Source organism: Borostomias antarcticus (genome assembly GCF_949987555.1).
Source record: "Borostomias antarcticus genome assembly, chromosome: 19".
Classification (NCBI taxonomy): Eukaryota; Metazoa; Chordata; class Actinopteri; order Stomiiformes; family Stomiidae; genus Borostomias; species Borostomias antarcticus.
Window position 1 is genome coordinate 6,267,569 of NC_140252.1, and position 17,217 is coordinate 6,284,785.

The window sequence follows — 17,217 nt, forward strand, 5'->3', positions numbered from 1 at the left end:
TATTTCAACACTGTGTCCACTTTTGAGTATGCTTGGATTTAGTAGCCTTAATTGGAAGAGCAGACTAGTTCATACTGACTGTAGCTGAGCACTGTGTACCCCAGCCCTTCCTCACAAGGCCTGTGACCAGCCAGCTCACTTCCATGTCATTGGCTGTTTATCACACCTGTAGTGTTGAGAATGTTCTGCAAATGCTCTCCAATGGAGTTTAACGAAATTGTCATTGAGTTGAGATGGTTGATGAAAATGTATATAAATCATACATGATGCAAGGATTTTTGGAAAACTTACTGGTAGTCCCTGATGAATAGTTGTCATGGCAGTATGTAGATAAACAAACATTAATGTCTACTGTTGGCTAGATGGTCAGTGTCCTCTTTAATAAGATAGAAGTCAGATGATTCCCATACTATCTGTAGAAACCACAGAATGGAATGGCTTTTTAGAAATATTTAATTATTATATAATCAGTTATCGTCCCAGCAAATTCATAATAGTACCAACAAGACTTCTTAAACAGTTACCAGTTATTGGAATGGTAAAGGAACATTACAAAATTGTCAAAGAAAGGATACAAAATACTTTTTTTTTCATAAATAGTTATGTTTACATGTTTTTTTCTGTCCTCTCGACAGTTCTGACAAAAGCGTATTGTAAAAAGACATCATTCGATCGGCAAACACAAATGTACACATTTCTTTAGTGTTGACGCCTCGAACCTATACACAGAACGGCAAAATACACAAAGGACAATAGGTACGTAAACAAAGACCTACAACTACAATTGACATGCTTTCAGTTACTGAGGAAAACCAAACACAGAAAACCAAAACTGGCAGCAAGCCAGCCTGAACAGCACCGCTAACCAGCGATTCCAACAAGCATGTTGGCTACTGAACGCCTCAGGGTCCATTTCACATGAAGCGGCCGTCTTTGAAATATCCTTCAAAGCCTCAGACACCTCTTACCCTGTCTAAATCATCCCACTAATAATGTCCTGTAATATCTTGATATCCCTCCTTTTAATATTGCCATTTTCAGTCAGAGACAAAAAATGTGCACCAAAAAATAAGGAACTGAGAAAAGAAACCATTCTCTCTTCACAGCCCTTTAATTGTGGGTGTAACAAATTAAAACCTCTCACACACACACACACACACAGAGGGTGTAAGGATAGAGAGAAGGAGAGGAGACGAGGAGGACTGAGGGGATTAAACTGGTCCTTGTCCCGGAGAATCAAGCCAGAGGTCTAGAACTTGAAGAGGTCTATGAAGTGCTGAGGAGAGACGGGCATGAGGCAGTTGTCCGGGTCGTTGGCCGTACAGGGATGACCAGAGTCCTGGAGGAGACGGGAGAGAGAACGCCATCGATTCAGAGGCTTTACTGTAAATACAGACATATTGCAAATGTAACACTTCACATGCTGTGTACCGCATACAGAGAGACGAAGAGAAGCTGAATGAATGCGATGGAACAGACAGGTTGGTCAGTCTTGGACATGTGACTGAACATCAATGCTGTAGTACTTCAGCAAACACTATGACTACTGTGACAGACTAGAATGCCGGCTGACACACAGTGCTCTACGGCCCGGAGGACAAACTGGCAGAGCAAATCAGAAACAGACAGGAATGACAGGAGAACAGGAAAAACTAATTCATCAGTACAAACAGAAAACAAAATGGCAACTGGGCGGAAGCAAAGGTACAAGGGGCAGAATACCTTGAACAGCAAGGCCAGGTGGCGATCCTTTGAGAATCAGGGAGAGAGGGAGCCATGAAGAGAGGTGGGGGGAAGCGTGGGGAGAGGTGCATAGAGAGGTGGAGGATAAGCAGAGGGCAGGGAATCAATTCCCCCGAAGATAAAATTCCAAAGAAAAAAGTCAATTCCCGCACCTCTACCAAAGAAAACAGTATTTTCCCGCACACACTTATCACCTCTGCATTGATTTGTTAAAAAGAGCGGATACGCTGAGGTTCTTGTGACCTTGTTAATTAACTCAACCTTTTTATATCCAGAGGTGATAAGTGTGTGCGGGAATTGACTTTTTTTCTTTGGGAGAGGTGCAAAGACATCAAGGCTTAGAAACGTGAGCACAGGCCCTTGTACGATGGCAAGGCGGGGTCGACATGACGCCAGTGCATCGCTGTGAGTCTTTAACCCTGTTAAAGGAGTAGTAAAGGGAAAATGCATGTTTAGCCCAGTTTTAAGGTTACTTATGATCATATACAATGGTTCAGATCAAAACGTTGACAAAAATAGCACTTTTGAGAAAGTCTGATAATTGCTCTACCACCGTTTTGGTCATACAATGGATGTGGGTGGGCACTGTGAAAAATCATTCAAAAAACATGTTAAACTCTCAATTTCAAAGACAAGAAACTCACCGAGGTGTTAGTTGGCGTTCTGACATATAATTCGCCGTAAAGTAAGATTCTAGTTCATCTGGAAAGGCTTTTTAAAATATTTAGCATAGAACTCTTTAGTCGCAGCACATACGTGTGTAAACTTCCGCTTGAACTGATTCCGATCTCGTGCAATGCCTTGAAGTAGTTCCGCTTCCTGAATCCCCTCTGTGGATTGATCTACACATCTACAACGGTTGCTTCAATACAAGTCAATGGATTTCATAAAATAATCAATAAAACCCTATAGGATTCATACTTTGCAGCGAATTTGTTGTCAGAACACCATGGGACACCAATTACCCCCTCGATGAGCTTCTTGTCTTTGAAATCGAGAGTTTAACATGTTTTTGAAAGATTTTTCTAGGTGCCCACCCACATCCATTGTATGACCAAAACGGTGGTAGAGCAATTATCAGACTTTCTCAAAAGTGCTAGTGTTGTCAACATTTTGATCTGAACCATTGTATACGATCATAAGTAACCTTAAAACAGGGCTAAACATGCATTTTCCCTTTACTACTCCTCTAACTAAGCTACATCCAGACACAGCAGGGTTAGTAGTGGTGTGACCTGTCCAGATACCTGAGCTGTTGAACGCCTCAAAATAGAAAAATACTTTAATAATCCCCTGTAGGCAACCAGGCCTTTTCAGCTTACTTAGTACTAAGGCTGATTATATAAGGAAAATAGGTCAAATGTATCAATGGGAGCAACCAGGCTCATTAAACTGACCTTCAGCCACTGTGTAAATGACTGGGCTACGGTCACAGATGACCATTTCCTCCTTGGCATCGCTGATTAGCTCAGAAGTAGCTCAGAGACATTAGCATTAGCATGTAGACTACACTGTATGTCATTAACTTGTTTATTCCGCAGATAATTTGATCTATAACTATTTATCTACTCTACTGATAGTCATGACTCTCTTAGTATTTAGCCCATGTTTACTGCTCTGTAAATGTTCTTAGCCAATAGACTTAAACATTTTACAGGAGCTTGCTCGATCATCTCGTTGAGGTCAGGGACACATTTTTACAGCTCACCTTTTCAACCCTTGGGTGAACTGCTTTTTTTGCTTCCCGCTGGAAAATGTAGCGGTGGGATCTTTGTCCATCCCCCATTGCTCTCTGTAAAGCGCATTGTGTTGCCTCTGTGTATGAAATGCGCTATACAAATAAAGTATGGTTTGATTTGATCTGTGGCTAAAAATCAGCTAAGAATGAGGCTGGAGTGGTAGAAAGATTCTAGTGTTGGGCAGGGGAAAGACTGAGAGAGATCGGCCAGGACGGACGGTAGATACGGGGAAGAGGACAGGCAGAGCTTGTTCTTTCCCATCCTACTTTCATAAAGAGCATCTAAAGAGACTATAATCAGTAGGAAGTAGATTGTTTGTCTTAACCCGATATCTTGGAGTGGCTGTACAAATGGATAAAACACTGTTTTGGCTGTATATTCAGCGAATCACAGCGTGTTCCAATACTAAGATGACTCTCACCAAAAAGGTCAAATAGACGCCCCCACAGACCCAAGCTCTCTTAAAGGAATATTCCCTCATTGTACCGCAAAAGACACTGCTTTGAAACCTGCATGCCTAAATCTCCATTTAAAACCCATAAAAAGTATTTCTTAATCCAAAAAGACATTATTCGGAGATGTCCCCTGTCACTCAAGTCCCCTGAGATTCATCAAGATGTCACTCAAGTCCCCTGAGATTGAGTGAGGTAGACCCTGACATTTCCTTTACCTTCCAGAAGAGGATGCTACAATGTCTGCAGAAGTGCAGTGTGTCTCCATAGTGCTCCCTTTTGGGGTAGTACTTCTGCAGGGTGAAGTACATCAGCTTCCAGTCCACATGGCCTCGCTCGGACAGAATCAAATGCCCACAGACCTACACACACACATAGACACACAGACACACACGCGCACACACACGCAAAAGCGAGAATAGTCAGTTTTACTGTATGGTCTATGAAATAAATAGTGAGAAGGACTGAAATGATATCCCAATAACACTTGATAATATCACAATGGCAGGCTACTCTTTGAATTCAGAACCTTTGGTTTAAATTGGGCAGTTTGTTAAACTTGCTAACCTCAAAGGGTTCTCTCTAGGGTGATGTGGATGCCTCCTTTAAAAACAATGTGCCAATACTGCTCTCTAGTGGCCACTCAGTACACTACACTGCCTCCCATACTGTTCACATGTAGCTCTAAGACTGATGCACATATACACACCATTTCACGTACTTCATGCATCAGTGAGGATTTTCACATTGTCAAAAAATAATTCACACTGGAGCAATGCTATCCATTCAAGAGCATTGGATAATCACTGTACACCCTCTCACCTGTTTCTCTGAGAAGTGAAACTGGCAGAGTTTCTTCCACAAGTGCCTGTCCTCACTCAGCATGTGCAGAGTGGGCGTAGCCTGTCCCAGGCTGATGATGTCACAGGCGTCAGAGAACTTGTAAAGGATGTTACTCTGCATGTGCAGTGGCAGGTCGCTGAGCGTCATCTTATTGGATAGTTGCTAAATAAATAAATAAACAAATAAATAAATAAGTAGGAGTGATAGTTTTATGACTGTGTTCTTCCTGCAAGAGAGCAACCATGCATACAACATACAGTCACCAAGGGCCCCTTCATGTTGCCAAACTGTTAACTCCACACGTGTCAAACATGTAATATTGTTGTTTATGACGTTTTCAAGTGTTGTCATAATCATTTTACTACAATCTAATATTAACAAAAAGGAAGCTATGCCTACTAAAGCTCATCTGCTAATCTATTTAAGAGTCAAGGAGAGACCTTGTGATAGTTCCAATTCATACATTATAGTCTACAAAATATAAAATAAAAAGCATTTATTGGGACTTCTTGAAAGCCCAGGGGAAAAATTATAATGATGATAGCTAATGATGATGATGATAATACTGTAGCTAAAAAGGTGACTGATTTTGTTCAGCCAGTGTTCTGAAAAGTTGGCATATACCTCCTTAGGATGACCTATCACCCATTATGTTATGTTCAATTCATTGGTAGCGCATCCTGTCAGGTAGGAAATGTCATCAGAATGTCCTACGACCCATTTTATTGTGCTTAATTCATGGGTAGCACATCCTGCCAGGTAGGAAATGACTATCAGAATACCCTATCCACTAATGTGCTTAAACCATGGATCTGTCCACATTTCCTACATGTACCTGAAAGGATGCGCTACACACAATACAATGGGTCATAGGACATACTGATAGACATTTTCTACATGATAGGATGCGCTATCTATGAATTATGCACAATATAATGAGTGGTAGGTCCTCCTGAAGAGGTAGGCCAACTTTTCAGGACACCTGTATTTGGAGAAGATGGCACTGTCCGAGATTACCTCCAGAGGACTGAAGTTGCTCCTGATTAAATGATTAAAGGAATAGTAAAGGGAAAATGCATGTTTAGCCCTGTTTTAGGGTTACTTGTGATCATATACAATGATTCAGATCAAAAAGTTGACAAAGCTAGCATTTTCGAGAAAGTTGTTAATTGCTCTACCACCGTTTTGGTCATACAATGGATGTGGGTGGGCATCTTGAAAAATCATTCAAAAACATGTTAAACTCTCGATTTCAAAGACAAGAAACTCACCTAGGTGTTAGTTGGCATTCTGGCATATAATTTGCCATAAAGTAAGATTCTAGTTCATCTGGAAAGGCTTTTTAAAAATATTTAGCATCAAACTTTTTAGTCGCAGCACATACGTGTATAAACGTCCGCTTTAACTGATTCCGATCTTGCGCAATGCCTTGATCTCGCGGTAGGCGACGTCCATGGATTCCGCTCAGCTTCCTTATTTGAAAAGCTAGCCGCAACAACAAGACAGGCTCGTGCGAAGCATTTGTTTGGGATCTCTACAATGACACACTATTGTGCCGTTGCCAATTGTGGCAAAATCCGTTCATCTGTAACTTGTCATAGACTTCCCTACAACGATCCCGCAAGATTGAAGTTGTGGTTAGAATCTTTTTACTTGGACATAAACACACCCGTGGATATTCTTCAGGTCTTAGATCACCGTGTGTGCGCTTTGCATTTTGAGGACAAATGTTATAAGCCTAGGCTATTCTCGAAGAAATCTCCCAAAAGGGTCTTCCTCAAACGTGATGCTGTTCCGACTTTACATAGAGGAACGACAGAAGACGAACGAGTGGAAGAACTTGAGGTAGGTTCTTATTGCCAGCTGTGTGTGTGTGTGTGCGCCCATGTGTGTGTGTGTTGAAGCATAATAATAATAATAATCCCTTTGCTAAGACTAACTTTAGAAAAATAGAATTGTAAGAAGTGGTCTTACAGCATGAAATTATCAAAACTGTAGATTTATTCGCTCGGACATAAATACTAGTGGTAAACGCAGGACTCACTTTCAACAGGCAAGGAGTCAGACTCACGGACCGAAAGGTTTGCCATGTCAGCTGTTAGCAACAGGTCCCACTCGGTACAGCACAAACTTTCCTCTTCGGTGGGCATCTGTCGGCAATGTTTTCAAGCACACCACCAAACACCCGTGGTTTGTGGTATAGCGACAGCTTCATCGACCGTCTCTGGCTCTGCGGTTCGGCGAGCCTCCATCTCTTCCATTTGCTGTAGTTCCTCCTCACTATATTCAGGCTCGAAACGATAAGCGCTGCCGTCAAAGTCTAATTCCTCGCGATCAAATTCATACTCTTCTAGATCAACCATTTTGATAAGCGTTTTTTGAACTGTAGCCTAGGGCTTCCTTGTCTGTGTGCTAAAGAGTAGCGTGAGCAGTGAGCAAACTAGCTAGCCTAGCTAACATAAACAATAGCTACCGTAAGTAGAATCACCTCTGCGGATTGATCTACACATCTACAACGGTCGCGTCAATACAAGTCAATGGATTTCATAAAATGATCAATAAAACCCTACAGGATTCATACTTTGCGGCGAATTTGATGTCAGAACACCAACGGACACCAATTACATCCTCGGTGAGCTTCTTGTCTTTGAAATCGAGATTTTAACATGTTTTTGAAAGATTTTTCTAGGTGCCCACCCACATCCATTGTATGACCAAAACGGTGGTAGAGCAATTATCAGCCTTTCTCAAAAGTGCTCGTTTTGTCAATGTTTTGATCTGAACCGTTGTATATGATCATAAGTAACCTTAAAACAGGGCTAAACATGCATTTTCCCTTTACTACTCCTTTAACATGAATTAAATGGCTACGCGGACGGCGTCGCCGTTGGTTCCTTTGGTTCAATACAAGGGTGCGTTGAAATCATTGTTGTAATGCAGCCATGATGTATACAAGCATGAGTTGGCTGTGACACACTAAATAGAATTGTGGGGTAATTGTGGGGTACAGACTGCCAGAAAAGCCAAGTCATCAAATTGCTCCTTTACATAAGAAAATGTTGGATTTATTTTATGGATAGTCCCTATATTTAATTTGGCTCATGTTAAAAGACAACATTCCTGTGATGTTATGTAGGCTACAAAAACATTGTTTTCATCATTAATTTTCATTAAGTTTATTGTACACTAATGATGTAATTTGTGCAGGTAGGGTAGATAGATGTGCACTATATTGCAACTCTCCTTTTTAAAAGTATACATTTTTTCTATCGGGCTAAAACTATAATGGGATGAACGGAGCGCATCGCTAAGGGACAGCTTACGATGGGTTCAGACCGTAAGGTATACCTTAGCTAAGGAGGCTCTGGGAAACAGCACGTCAGCTCAAGGGAGAGCTTACCTTCATCGTAAACTCGATTTACGATGTACCTTCTGACGCGTTGTTTCCCCAGAGCCTCCTTAGTCAAGGTATGCCTTAGCCTGAGAAGGCTCTGGGAAATGGTGCGCACCTAGAGGGAGAGCTTACGACGTATTTGACGATGCATGTAGCGCTGCGCTGGCTCTGGGAAACGCGGCCCTGATGATAGGACACCATGCCAACTGTGCTGAGGTCACCACTAGGGGCCCTGGAGAAGTTGGACTAGAGGAAGTGTTGCCATCTAGAATACGCGCACACACACACACACACACATGCACACACACATCAACCCCCTCCCTACCTTGGGTATCTGCATGTTGTCGAGTTGCTGCTGCCAGTTGATGATGGTCTCCAGCCTGCAGACCCAGATGTTGATGTTGCCCACTAGGACAGACTTGCCCATGCCCCTGGTCAGGATGCATAGTGTGGAGCTCAGGTCATGGAGCAGGTCCTTGATAAGGCGAGGGTTCTGGTGATCGTCCAGTACTACAGCAACAACCGACCGGAAAACAACCAGAGTACGGAGAGAGGCAGATGTTAGAGCAACGTTGAGAGGATGTCGATTGCTAACATTCATACAACAGAAGTCTCTCTTGAGTTTTTACGGGTCCCATCTCTCCTTCAGCAGCAGACTATAAGGCCTGCTGGTAGCAAAACACTGCTTGGAATAGATCATCTATTTTTCCATGACTCATAAAAAACAAGAAACACAAACCCCCATTTGGACGAGACGTACTGTATTTACAAATGCAGCCAAAGCAAAATAGCTCCTTAAATACAGATGCTAACTAATTCAACTTTTCCCTCCCTGAGCATGTGGTTGGTTGAAGAGTCGAGGTCTGGAATTCCCCTTTGATCCGCCCGGCAACACAGACCCAATAATGACGGAGCACGTTAGTTCAGTGGTTTCGTGGCTTGGCGCTCACTCCGATACAGGAGCGGGACTGGCTCTGGTGGTCTGTCCAAATGGGTCCCCAGGAGGAAACCGAGTATAAGACATTCAGTTCCACTAAGGACTGGGTTTGGGGCACGGGGGACAGAGTTAAGCCTGCGGTATACTTGCTGTTTAGCAACGCATACGTAGTAGCGCATATTTTGTTTGTTTTTGTTTATTTGGTGGCACGTTAATTCCTGCGTATCTGCACTTTCAGCTGTAGCCGACGCTCCAGATGAAGGCAGGACCCGTGTGGTAGAAGCGTACGCTTAGTTAAAAGCAAGTATAACGCAGGCTTTAGAGCTAGTGGGTTTACTATTAGGAGAGGAGCTACAGGACGTTATCACATGTTGTTACTGGGACCCTGAGCACACACAAACTAAAGAGGTCAAATATGAGTATGTTGCATCTCTCTCTATATATATTTCTCTCTCTCTTTCCATTTCCTCTCTCCATCTCTCCCCCTCCGTCTTTCTCTCTCCTCCACTCTCACTCTTTATTTCTTTCTCTTTCTTTCTCTCTCTCTCACCCTTCCGTACAATCTTCTCCAGGACGTTGAAGTAGTTCTTCTGGGCTGCTCCACTCAGAGAGGGCAGCTGAGACCTGGCTATAAGCTGGAGGAGCTGGGAGAGAGAGAGGGAGAGAGAGAGAGAGAGGGAGAGAGAGAGAGAGAGGGAGAGAGAGAGGAAGGGAGAGATGGGAAAAGCAGATGAGGACACAACACAAAGAAAAATTATAATGCGCCTCCACTTGCACTGCTGTGGTAGATTATTGTTTGTAGATCTGCATTTTACCTTGGCCACATAATTGAATCTACGGATGTCCTGGATAGCGCTGGAAAAGTCTAAACGGTTGAAGGCCTCCCCCAGTGTGCAGTACCCGTGCCTCTGAAAGAACAACACACATACATGACCTTAGTATGTTGCTACATAAAAACATCAGAATGTGATATATTATGCATTATAGACAGACCTTTATAATATAATTACTATAAACACACTGTTAAGTTCCCATCCACAGCCAACACCCTCCACTGTGCTGCTCACCTCTCTAGTGCTCTCCTTCTGAACGTAGATCCACTTCTCCTGGTAAACTACTGAGAGAACAGAAGAGGAGAGGGGAAACGAGGAGAGGAGGGTTGAGGAGAGGAGAGGAGAAAACAGAAAGCCACACGGAGGGGATTCATACAGAAAGCCACACGGAGGGGATTCATACGTGTTTGTTGGGGAATACGTGGTTGTTGTCAAGATTCTCCTTTAAGCTAGCTCGGCTAGCCACCCTCAGTTCTCACGGCTGGCTACTTTCCCGCCGAGGATGGGTTAGGGACTGTTGAACGGGGACAAGATGGCGGCGGTAGCTGGTTACTCACCCTGCGATTTGGTGTTGTTGTTGTAGAAGTCTTTCTTTCTCTTTTTGGTCGCTACTTCGCACACATCCCCCACAAACACGTTCTGTTTGTTCTCGTCACACAGCCTGTTCCAGGGAGACAGGACAAGAGGGCGTGGGTGCGGGGAACATCGCGCTGGCGTCGGTCTGCTGATGCAGCCCAGCGAACCCAGCGACCCGGCCCTGCAGACGGCCAAAGATGACCTCCGTGACGTTTCCCAGGCAGACGGAGGGAGGGTCTACTGACATCATCAATCATCAGCTGGAACCCTCCATGTTAACTGCCTCCCGATTCCTAACCGGCAAATCTGACTTGGGACATTTCTCCCGAGGAGGGAGAACCTCGGGGTTCAACACTCTGTGAAGTCCGTGTTTGGCCATCGATATGAAATGTTCCTCGGCTTGGGATTCAATTGCATAGCCTTCGGTGCGAGTTTGAGGTGCATTATGTGCAATGTTGACAAGTTAATTGGATAAATTGAGGACAGACGGTGGATGCATTTAGAAGCCAACTGCATACGTGACCATCCTTGCCAATGGGCTAGAGCTGCATAGCCTGTCTTGTTTTGAACACATGATTTAGGTTAACTCTTGAGCCTCTCTTATCCTTATGGGACATGTCAGTCTTAAAAGTTTCACATCTTTAAACAGATGTCTTCAGGTGCAGGGCCCTCAGGTCAGCAGATACTCTGACTCTTCAGAGGGCTACATTCTCCAGTATCAAACATCATTACGCAACATTATCAACGCACATTCCTTCAAACTCATACCATATGTTCCACTGACTAGAATTAAGCACTGTGCTCTGAGACTAAGGCCTGAAATTGAATAAAAATAAGTTACAATGTTAGCTATCATATTCTTGAAGGATATTGACAAATGTTTAGCACTAATTACTTTCACTGGAATTCATTATGTTACAAATATTTGGCAACCAGCGTTTCACTCTCAAGTGTTTCAGTAATGCAGTGAATTTATTTTAGCTTTGCAAACACATTAAGCAGTACTAGCCTAAACTTAAACTGACGGGAATTTATTAACATTCCAGATTAAACAATACAAAAACACTTCTCCCTGACAAGAGAAGCAGGCACATCCAACTGCCAACTGTACATCCAACTGGAGTTTTGTCCAGGCCAACACCTGCCGGAGCCTGGAAAGATAACAACATATCCTCCAAAACAGAATCAAGTTGGGTGAACATTTCAAGGTAACTTTTATCCAGCATAAATCCATGAAAGGTCAAAGGCGTCAACTGGTGGAATAGAATCAACTGGAAATGTAGAGGTGTGTCCAGCCATGTTTGAAATATGGTGAAATATGTTTAAATATGTTCAGTCAAGTGGGAGCAGATGAGGAGGAAGGTAATCCAGGCATTAAGATCCTAATTTTCTATCCAATCACATGATGACTCACACACACACACACACACACACACGCACACACACACACAGACACTTGCACACAGAAATCAGTCACGGGGAATTACAGGGGAGGAATGTTTGTTTAGTAGTCACATGCCATTGTGAGTTAACTTCTACGCAATGTCACTGGCCCTATATGACTCTCAGTGCTTTTGGAAGACAGCCATTGTGAGGAAATGATGTCCTTGGTTATTGTTTGGTGTAGTTCCATTGTTTGCGTTGATGACCAGTTGTGGCATTGTGAGGTACTGAGTGACCAACAGTCACAGAGTGGCAACAGTTATAGCCCAGAAAGAATGACGTCATACATGTAAATACTACACCACAGACTAAGACTAAGCTAAACTTACTTTACATCAGCTGTAGGCCTATATACTGTAGCTAAATCTGATTTACTACAAACCATGAACATATCGGCCTACGGTAACATAATCATCATAAACCTACTAGTTTGTTTCACCATGAACTCTTCCTGAATACTCATACAAAACACACACACACAGAGACACACACACACACACACAGTAAGGAAGATGCCATCACACTAACTTGGTGGAACTAATGCTTGGCTGTCCTCCCCCCCATTAGAAGAGTTTTTATTTTTTTACACCCCACTAGTTTTTGACACCTTCAAAAAAGACTGACTGCTCCCTTCCTGATATCGTCAGTTCACTTCTCTACCAACACAGGTCACCAGCAGGCATGTTTCCTGATGATAACAAACAAAACCCTCCCACTGAGAGTGATGTCAGTCTTCTCACAGCGAGAAGCTGAACATCGAACGTTAAGTCCCAGTGGCTTCCCGGTGCCTATATCTCTTTATCCAGTTGTCATGTAGCCAACACCCTTTTACGTTAAAACGTTTTCAAGAGGAAAACAATTACTTGTTAACTTAAAACAACAACATCGATTCCACCCTGGAATCTGATTGAGATAAAAAGGGTGGGTTAGAAATATTATTGGCAGCTTTATTAAAGGAAAAATAAGCGGGTGAATGTTAAGTGGAAGCATATGCCTGGGCAGATGTGGGATCAGGAGATAGCCAAGGCCTTGACAGATAGAGAGGGGATGGAATGAAGGACACCTGGGAGGGGTCATAACTCTCCTGGGTGGAGAGAAGGAGGGAGGACAGCCAACAATTTGTTCCACAAGGTTAGTGTGATGGTATCAGCATTAGGCTACTTTGTTAACATACGTACGTGCGTGTATGTGTATGTGTGTGTGTATGTGTGCGGCCTGACTCCGTTCCCTAACACAGGTAATCTCTCACACAAACACAAAACAAGCGGCAGCAATGCAGACACGCCTGGTATTAAAGGCTGTTCAGAAACAACCACCATAGCGTTCATTACCTGGCTCCAATCAGCCCCCACCCCAGGGGCCCATACACTAGCCTGTCTTTCGTGTTTGCTTGTGACTCACTTCATCCTCTAAACTCTAAGCAAGGCCTTAAAAAGTCAACCCTCATGTCTGTTGCCTTGACACCACAAGAGTAATGACTGCCGGTGATTATGGGATGTAATTTACATCCCGAAAATCTTTGTGGTTTCTTCTTCTATGGCACTGACGCCAGTGGACAGAAAACTCTCCCTCCTACTCTAATGTCCTCTATTCTTATCAGTGTGACAGGTTTCAGTTTTATTGCGTCTATCTCCTATCTAAAATAGGCCTGAAACCCTTCCTGTTGTTGCTTACACGCTTCCTGTTTTACCACCCTGCTGGCGTGACTTCCTCCTACTAACTAACAAACACCCGAGGTGCTCTCTCAGTAGTCGGGTCCTCGTCCGACATGAATTGATATGGGCTGTAAAATCAAATGGACCCATCCATATACTGTATCTCATTTTGAAAGGAACCCTACCCTTGCTGTGTTAAGCCCAAGTCCAATGCACTGAGTCTGATCCTCTCTTGATCTAGCTGCTTCTTCTGCTTTTCCTTCACCCTAAGCACTATGCATCATCCAGTCTTCAACCACACTCGACCAACCAGAAATGTTCAACACTGCAAGCCCAACCCCTCAAAGTTCCTGCACAAGTACAGCCTCCTGAGCAGGATCTTTTTGGGCGGCAAATTAAGTTCTGGGGAGATTCACTGGTCCCTGCAGTGGAAACGCAGCAAGTTCCTCAAAAGGTTCCTAGTTCCCAGGGGAAAGTTCAAAAAGTGGCTGAGGTTTTCTACCAGTAAAGGAGGAACAGCTGGTGCGTGCTACATGGTAGAAAGGTTAAATGGATAGATGCACAGTAGTTAAAGGGACAGCCCTGGGCACCAAGCACAGGTAGCCTAGGCCTACCAAGGAGGGTCAAGTCCCATGAACCTCACCAGCAGTCTTGAACAAAGCCTCCTGGAAATGTTTACAAGCAACCATGACTAGGCCCATATGCTAACTCTGTGGAATAGACACCAGCATTGCCATTTTCCTATGAGTAAGGCATACTCTTCAGAAATATCAATTCAATATTCTGGGAGAAAGTCTAATTAATTGAAAACAAACGCAACTAAACTGTTGCTAGAATAAAAATAGACAATTTCCTCTTATGTCTGAATGTCCCTTAATTAAGTTCTGTATTTGCTTAATAATTCCTAATTTTTACTGACATAATGTGCTGCAAAGTTACTAGCAGGCATTAAGCTAATAGCCTACAACTTCAAAGATCTATCTAGTCAAGAGGGACCCCTGCAGTGGAGAGATAAAATGGGAGTCTAGCCCAAGTATATAAATAAACCCATAAAACAGACACAGTTCATAATTATTCACCAGCGTTTCATGTTATTAGAATTCCTGTCCCCAGAGCTATATATATATATAAAAAAAAGAGGGGAAGACTTTAGATAAAGCAACAGGGGACAGAGAAAGGGAAGTGGGTACTCTCTACTAAGCACTGCTCCAGGAGTCAGGCAACTCAGCCTTTGGCACTGACCCTCTCTATGCCTGGGTACAGAGATCAAAGTCATTTCAGTTGAACAACAAAATTGTTCGACCAGTTACTGACTGGCTGTAGTAATATATATATATATATATATTTTTTTTTTTTTTTTTAAACAACAACCTCAAATTAGAAGCAGAGCATGCATGAGTGTGCAGGGCTACCTTCTACATGAGGATTTAATTCTGAAGTCAAGAGTCCATTACTAATCCTAAAGCCTTATATTTGCTGTAAACATTGATGGCAAGAGGTCAAAGAATCACAGCAGTCATCTAGGCAAAATGGTTTGAGAATAGCCTTAATAGCCTTCTACTATTACATTGATTGTATCATCACAATTTTCAGGAAACGTGTGCAAATGAAATCATACATCAGCATTTGCAGTAACGTTGGTCCAGTGAATGTAGGCTAGGCCTGTAGGTTAAGTGTTTAAATATTAATTGAGCCATAAGGGCACATAATGTGGGGGCAACGGTAATTGGGACATATTTCTTACTCTTCCAAGTCTATCTTGTTGTTGTTGTCGCTGCCCAAGTCGTGTACAAAGAACTCAATCCTCTTCCAGCCATCCTCGGTCTTGATCCAACTCCATCCAGGCGACCTCCAGTCCTGGCCCAAGAAAGGCATCCTTCACCCGGAGAGTTTGACAGTACTGTCAAATCAATCGTTCTGGTCGTCTGTGTAGGCCTACCTGTGTGGATTGTTACATTGGGTGCATTAATGGGCGTTGATTATGACGTGGTGTTTGGCTCAAACAGATCATAGTTCAAAACTGCTCACTTGTGCTCTGAGCAGATCAATCTGAGCCTAACTGAGCAACCCGTTGAGTGAATTATACTTGCACCCATTGTCTTTATGATGCAGATGACATATTGCACTTCATGTTTAAAACATAAAATAAATATCGGTAGAAATCACACACATGACAATAATGTATCAACAAAAATAGACGACGTAAAATTGTTGCTCATTGGGATCAATGATGACTGCGTTGATAAAAAGTGTTGAGCTAGAAGCGATTGTCCTGAAGAAAAAAGACAAGAGCTAGACAAAGCTGACTAGCTGTGAATCTGTCAAACGAGAATCAAAGACAATTGATTTAAGGTTATCGTATCGTATAACATTGCTCTACTGTACATGAAACAATGTCACACACCTTACGAGAGGGATTCCTTTGTTGTAAAGAGAATTTCAGCTTTCCCCTGGAAATATTGACGGAAGTAAACAGTCTGTGTACAGTGGAATGTGTAACACCGCCTCTTGTTCTGTGATTGGGCGCCTTGGTTTTATTTAAGTTGTTGCTACCCCATATCCTGTCACGGATTGGCTATCATCACTTGTCGATCATAGTTTTTTTTTATACGCTGTGTTTTGCTTAAGCATTTTCCTACACGTGACAGAAGGCTTCGCGAGTTCGCACATGTTCGTGTGTTTTGGTTTGGAGGGGGAAGGGAAGAGAGCATGAAAATCACAACGGAATGACTACCAAACTGTTTGATTGGTTGCTTGTCATTCCTTGTTTTGCTGTCGTGGCATTCTATTCATCGAATTTGTCGATATTTTGACGTGTTTCCTGGTGCCACATATTCCAACCTTAGATTGACGTTGAAGGGGATTTCAGTGAGCTCTATGTCAGAATTTGTTTATTGCCATTGCGGTTTTTCAACGTTTGATTGATTTGATTCTGTCTCCATGTTATGCGATGCATAACATGGAGACAACATTGGATAGGGTGCAGGGATGAGAGAGGAGGACAGTGCAAAAAAAGGATAAGCTAAGAAAAAAAATTCAAATAAAAAAATACTGCAGTCAGTTTATGTATAGTGAGTGTATGCAGAGTAATGTGTATGGGAGTGTGTTTGTGTGTGGCATGATATGTGAGTGCAGTGTGTACAGTACATTCAGGTCATGTGAGTGTGTATGTGTATATTGGTATGTGTGTGCGGCGTGATTTGTGAGTGTGGTGCGTCCTATACAGTATATTCAGGTCATGTCTATCGTTGGCGTCTCAACTGTGGTGGAGTCCGTGGTGGGGGGTTGTCAGAGGGGGAGACGAGCCTTGTTGAAGAGGCTGATGGCCGTGGGAAAGAAGCTGCATCTGTGGCATGCAGACATGGTCCTGATGGGCCGCAGCCTCCTGCCTGAGGGGAGTGGCACAAAGAGATTATGGCCGGGGTTGGAGGTGTCCGCTACGATCTTCCTGGCCCGCTTCAGGGTCCTGGAGTTGTGCAGGACCAGGTGGGAGGGCAGGTTGCAGCTGATCACCTTCTCGGCGGATTGGATGACATGCTACAGTTTAGCCCTGTCCTTGGCCATAGCGGTGGAGTCCTTAGATTAGAGTCCTCTGAGACCTT

The 17,217-nt window shown here is 43.2% G+C and overlaps 1 protein-coding gene across 6 annotated transcripts; it reads right to left on the reverse strand.

The window, feature by feature from the left end:
• Positions 1 to 472: 472 nt before the first annotated feature.
• On the reverse strand, positions 473 to 16,129 carry fbxo25 (F-box protein 25). Of its 6 annotated transcripts, none has more exons than XM_084453448.1 (11): positions 16,020 to 16,129; positions 15,360 to 15,554; positions 10,499 to 10,602; positions 10,176 to 10,225; positions 9,924 to 10,016; positions 9,659 to 9,752; positions 8,497 to 8,681; positions 4,757 to 4,939; positions 4,153 to 4,296; positions 1,723 to 1,749; positions 473 to 1,339 (listed from the first exon to the last, which is right to left on the reverse strand). In XM_084453448.1, exons 2-11 carry the CDS (start codon positions 15,488 to 15,490, stop codon positions 1,250 to 1,252), a joined length of 1,101 nt encoding a protein of 366 aa, XP_084309574.1. In that variant the 5' UTR covers positions 15,491 to 15,554; positions 16,020 to 16,129; the 3' UTR covers positions 473 to 1,249. The 6 variants fall into 6 exon arrangements, with proteins under 6 accessions (XP_084309574.1, XP_084309572.1, XP_084309570.1 ...); XM_084453446.1 differs by having other exon boundaries at positions 10,176 to 10,222; positions 10,499 to 10,698; XM_084453444.1 differs by having other exon boundaries at positions 10,499 to 10,698.
• Positions 16,130 to 17,217: the final 1,088 nt, after the last annotated feature.

Bases quoted from the DNA above. Each gene is read 5' to 3' on its own strand.
- fbxo25 (XM_084453444.1), bottom strand. From the start codon at position 15,490: ATGCCTTTCTTGGGCCAGGACTGGAGGTCGCCTGGATGGAGTTGGATC. The intron at 10,226-10,498 runs GTGAGTAACCAG...CTGTTCTCTCAG, and splicing joins CAACAACACCAAATCGCAGG to TAGTTTACCAGGAGAAGTGG. The intron at 8,682-9,658 runs GTGAGAGAGAGA...TTGTTGCTGTAG, and splicing joins GGAGAAGATTGTACGGAAGG to TACTGGACGATCACCAGAAC.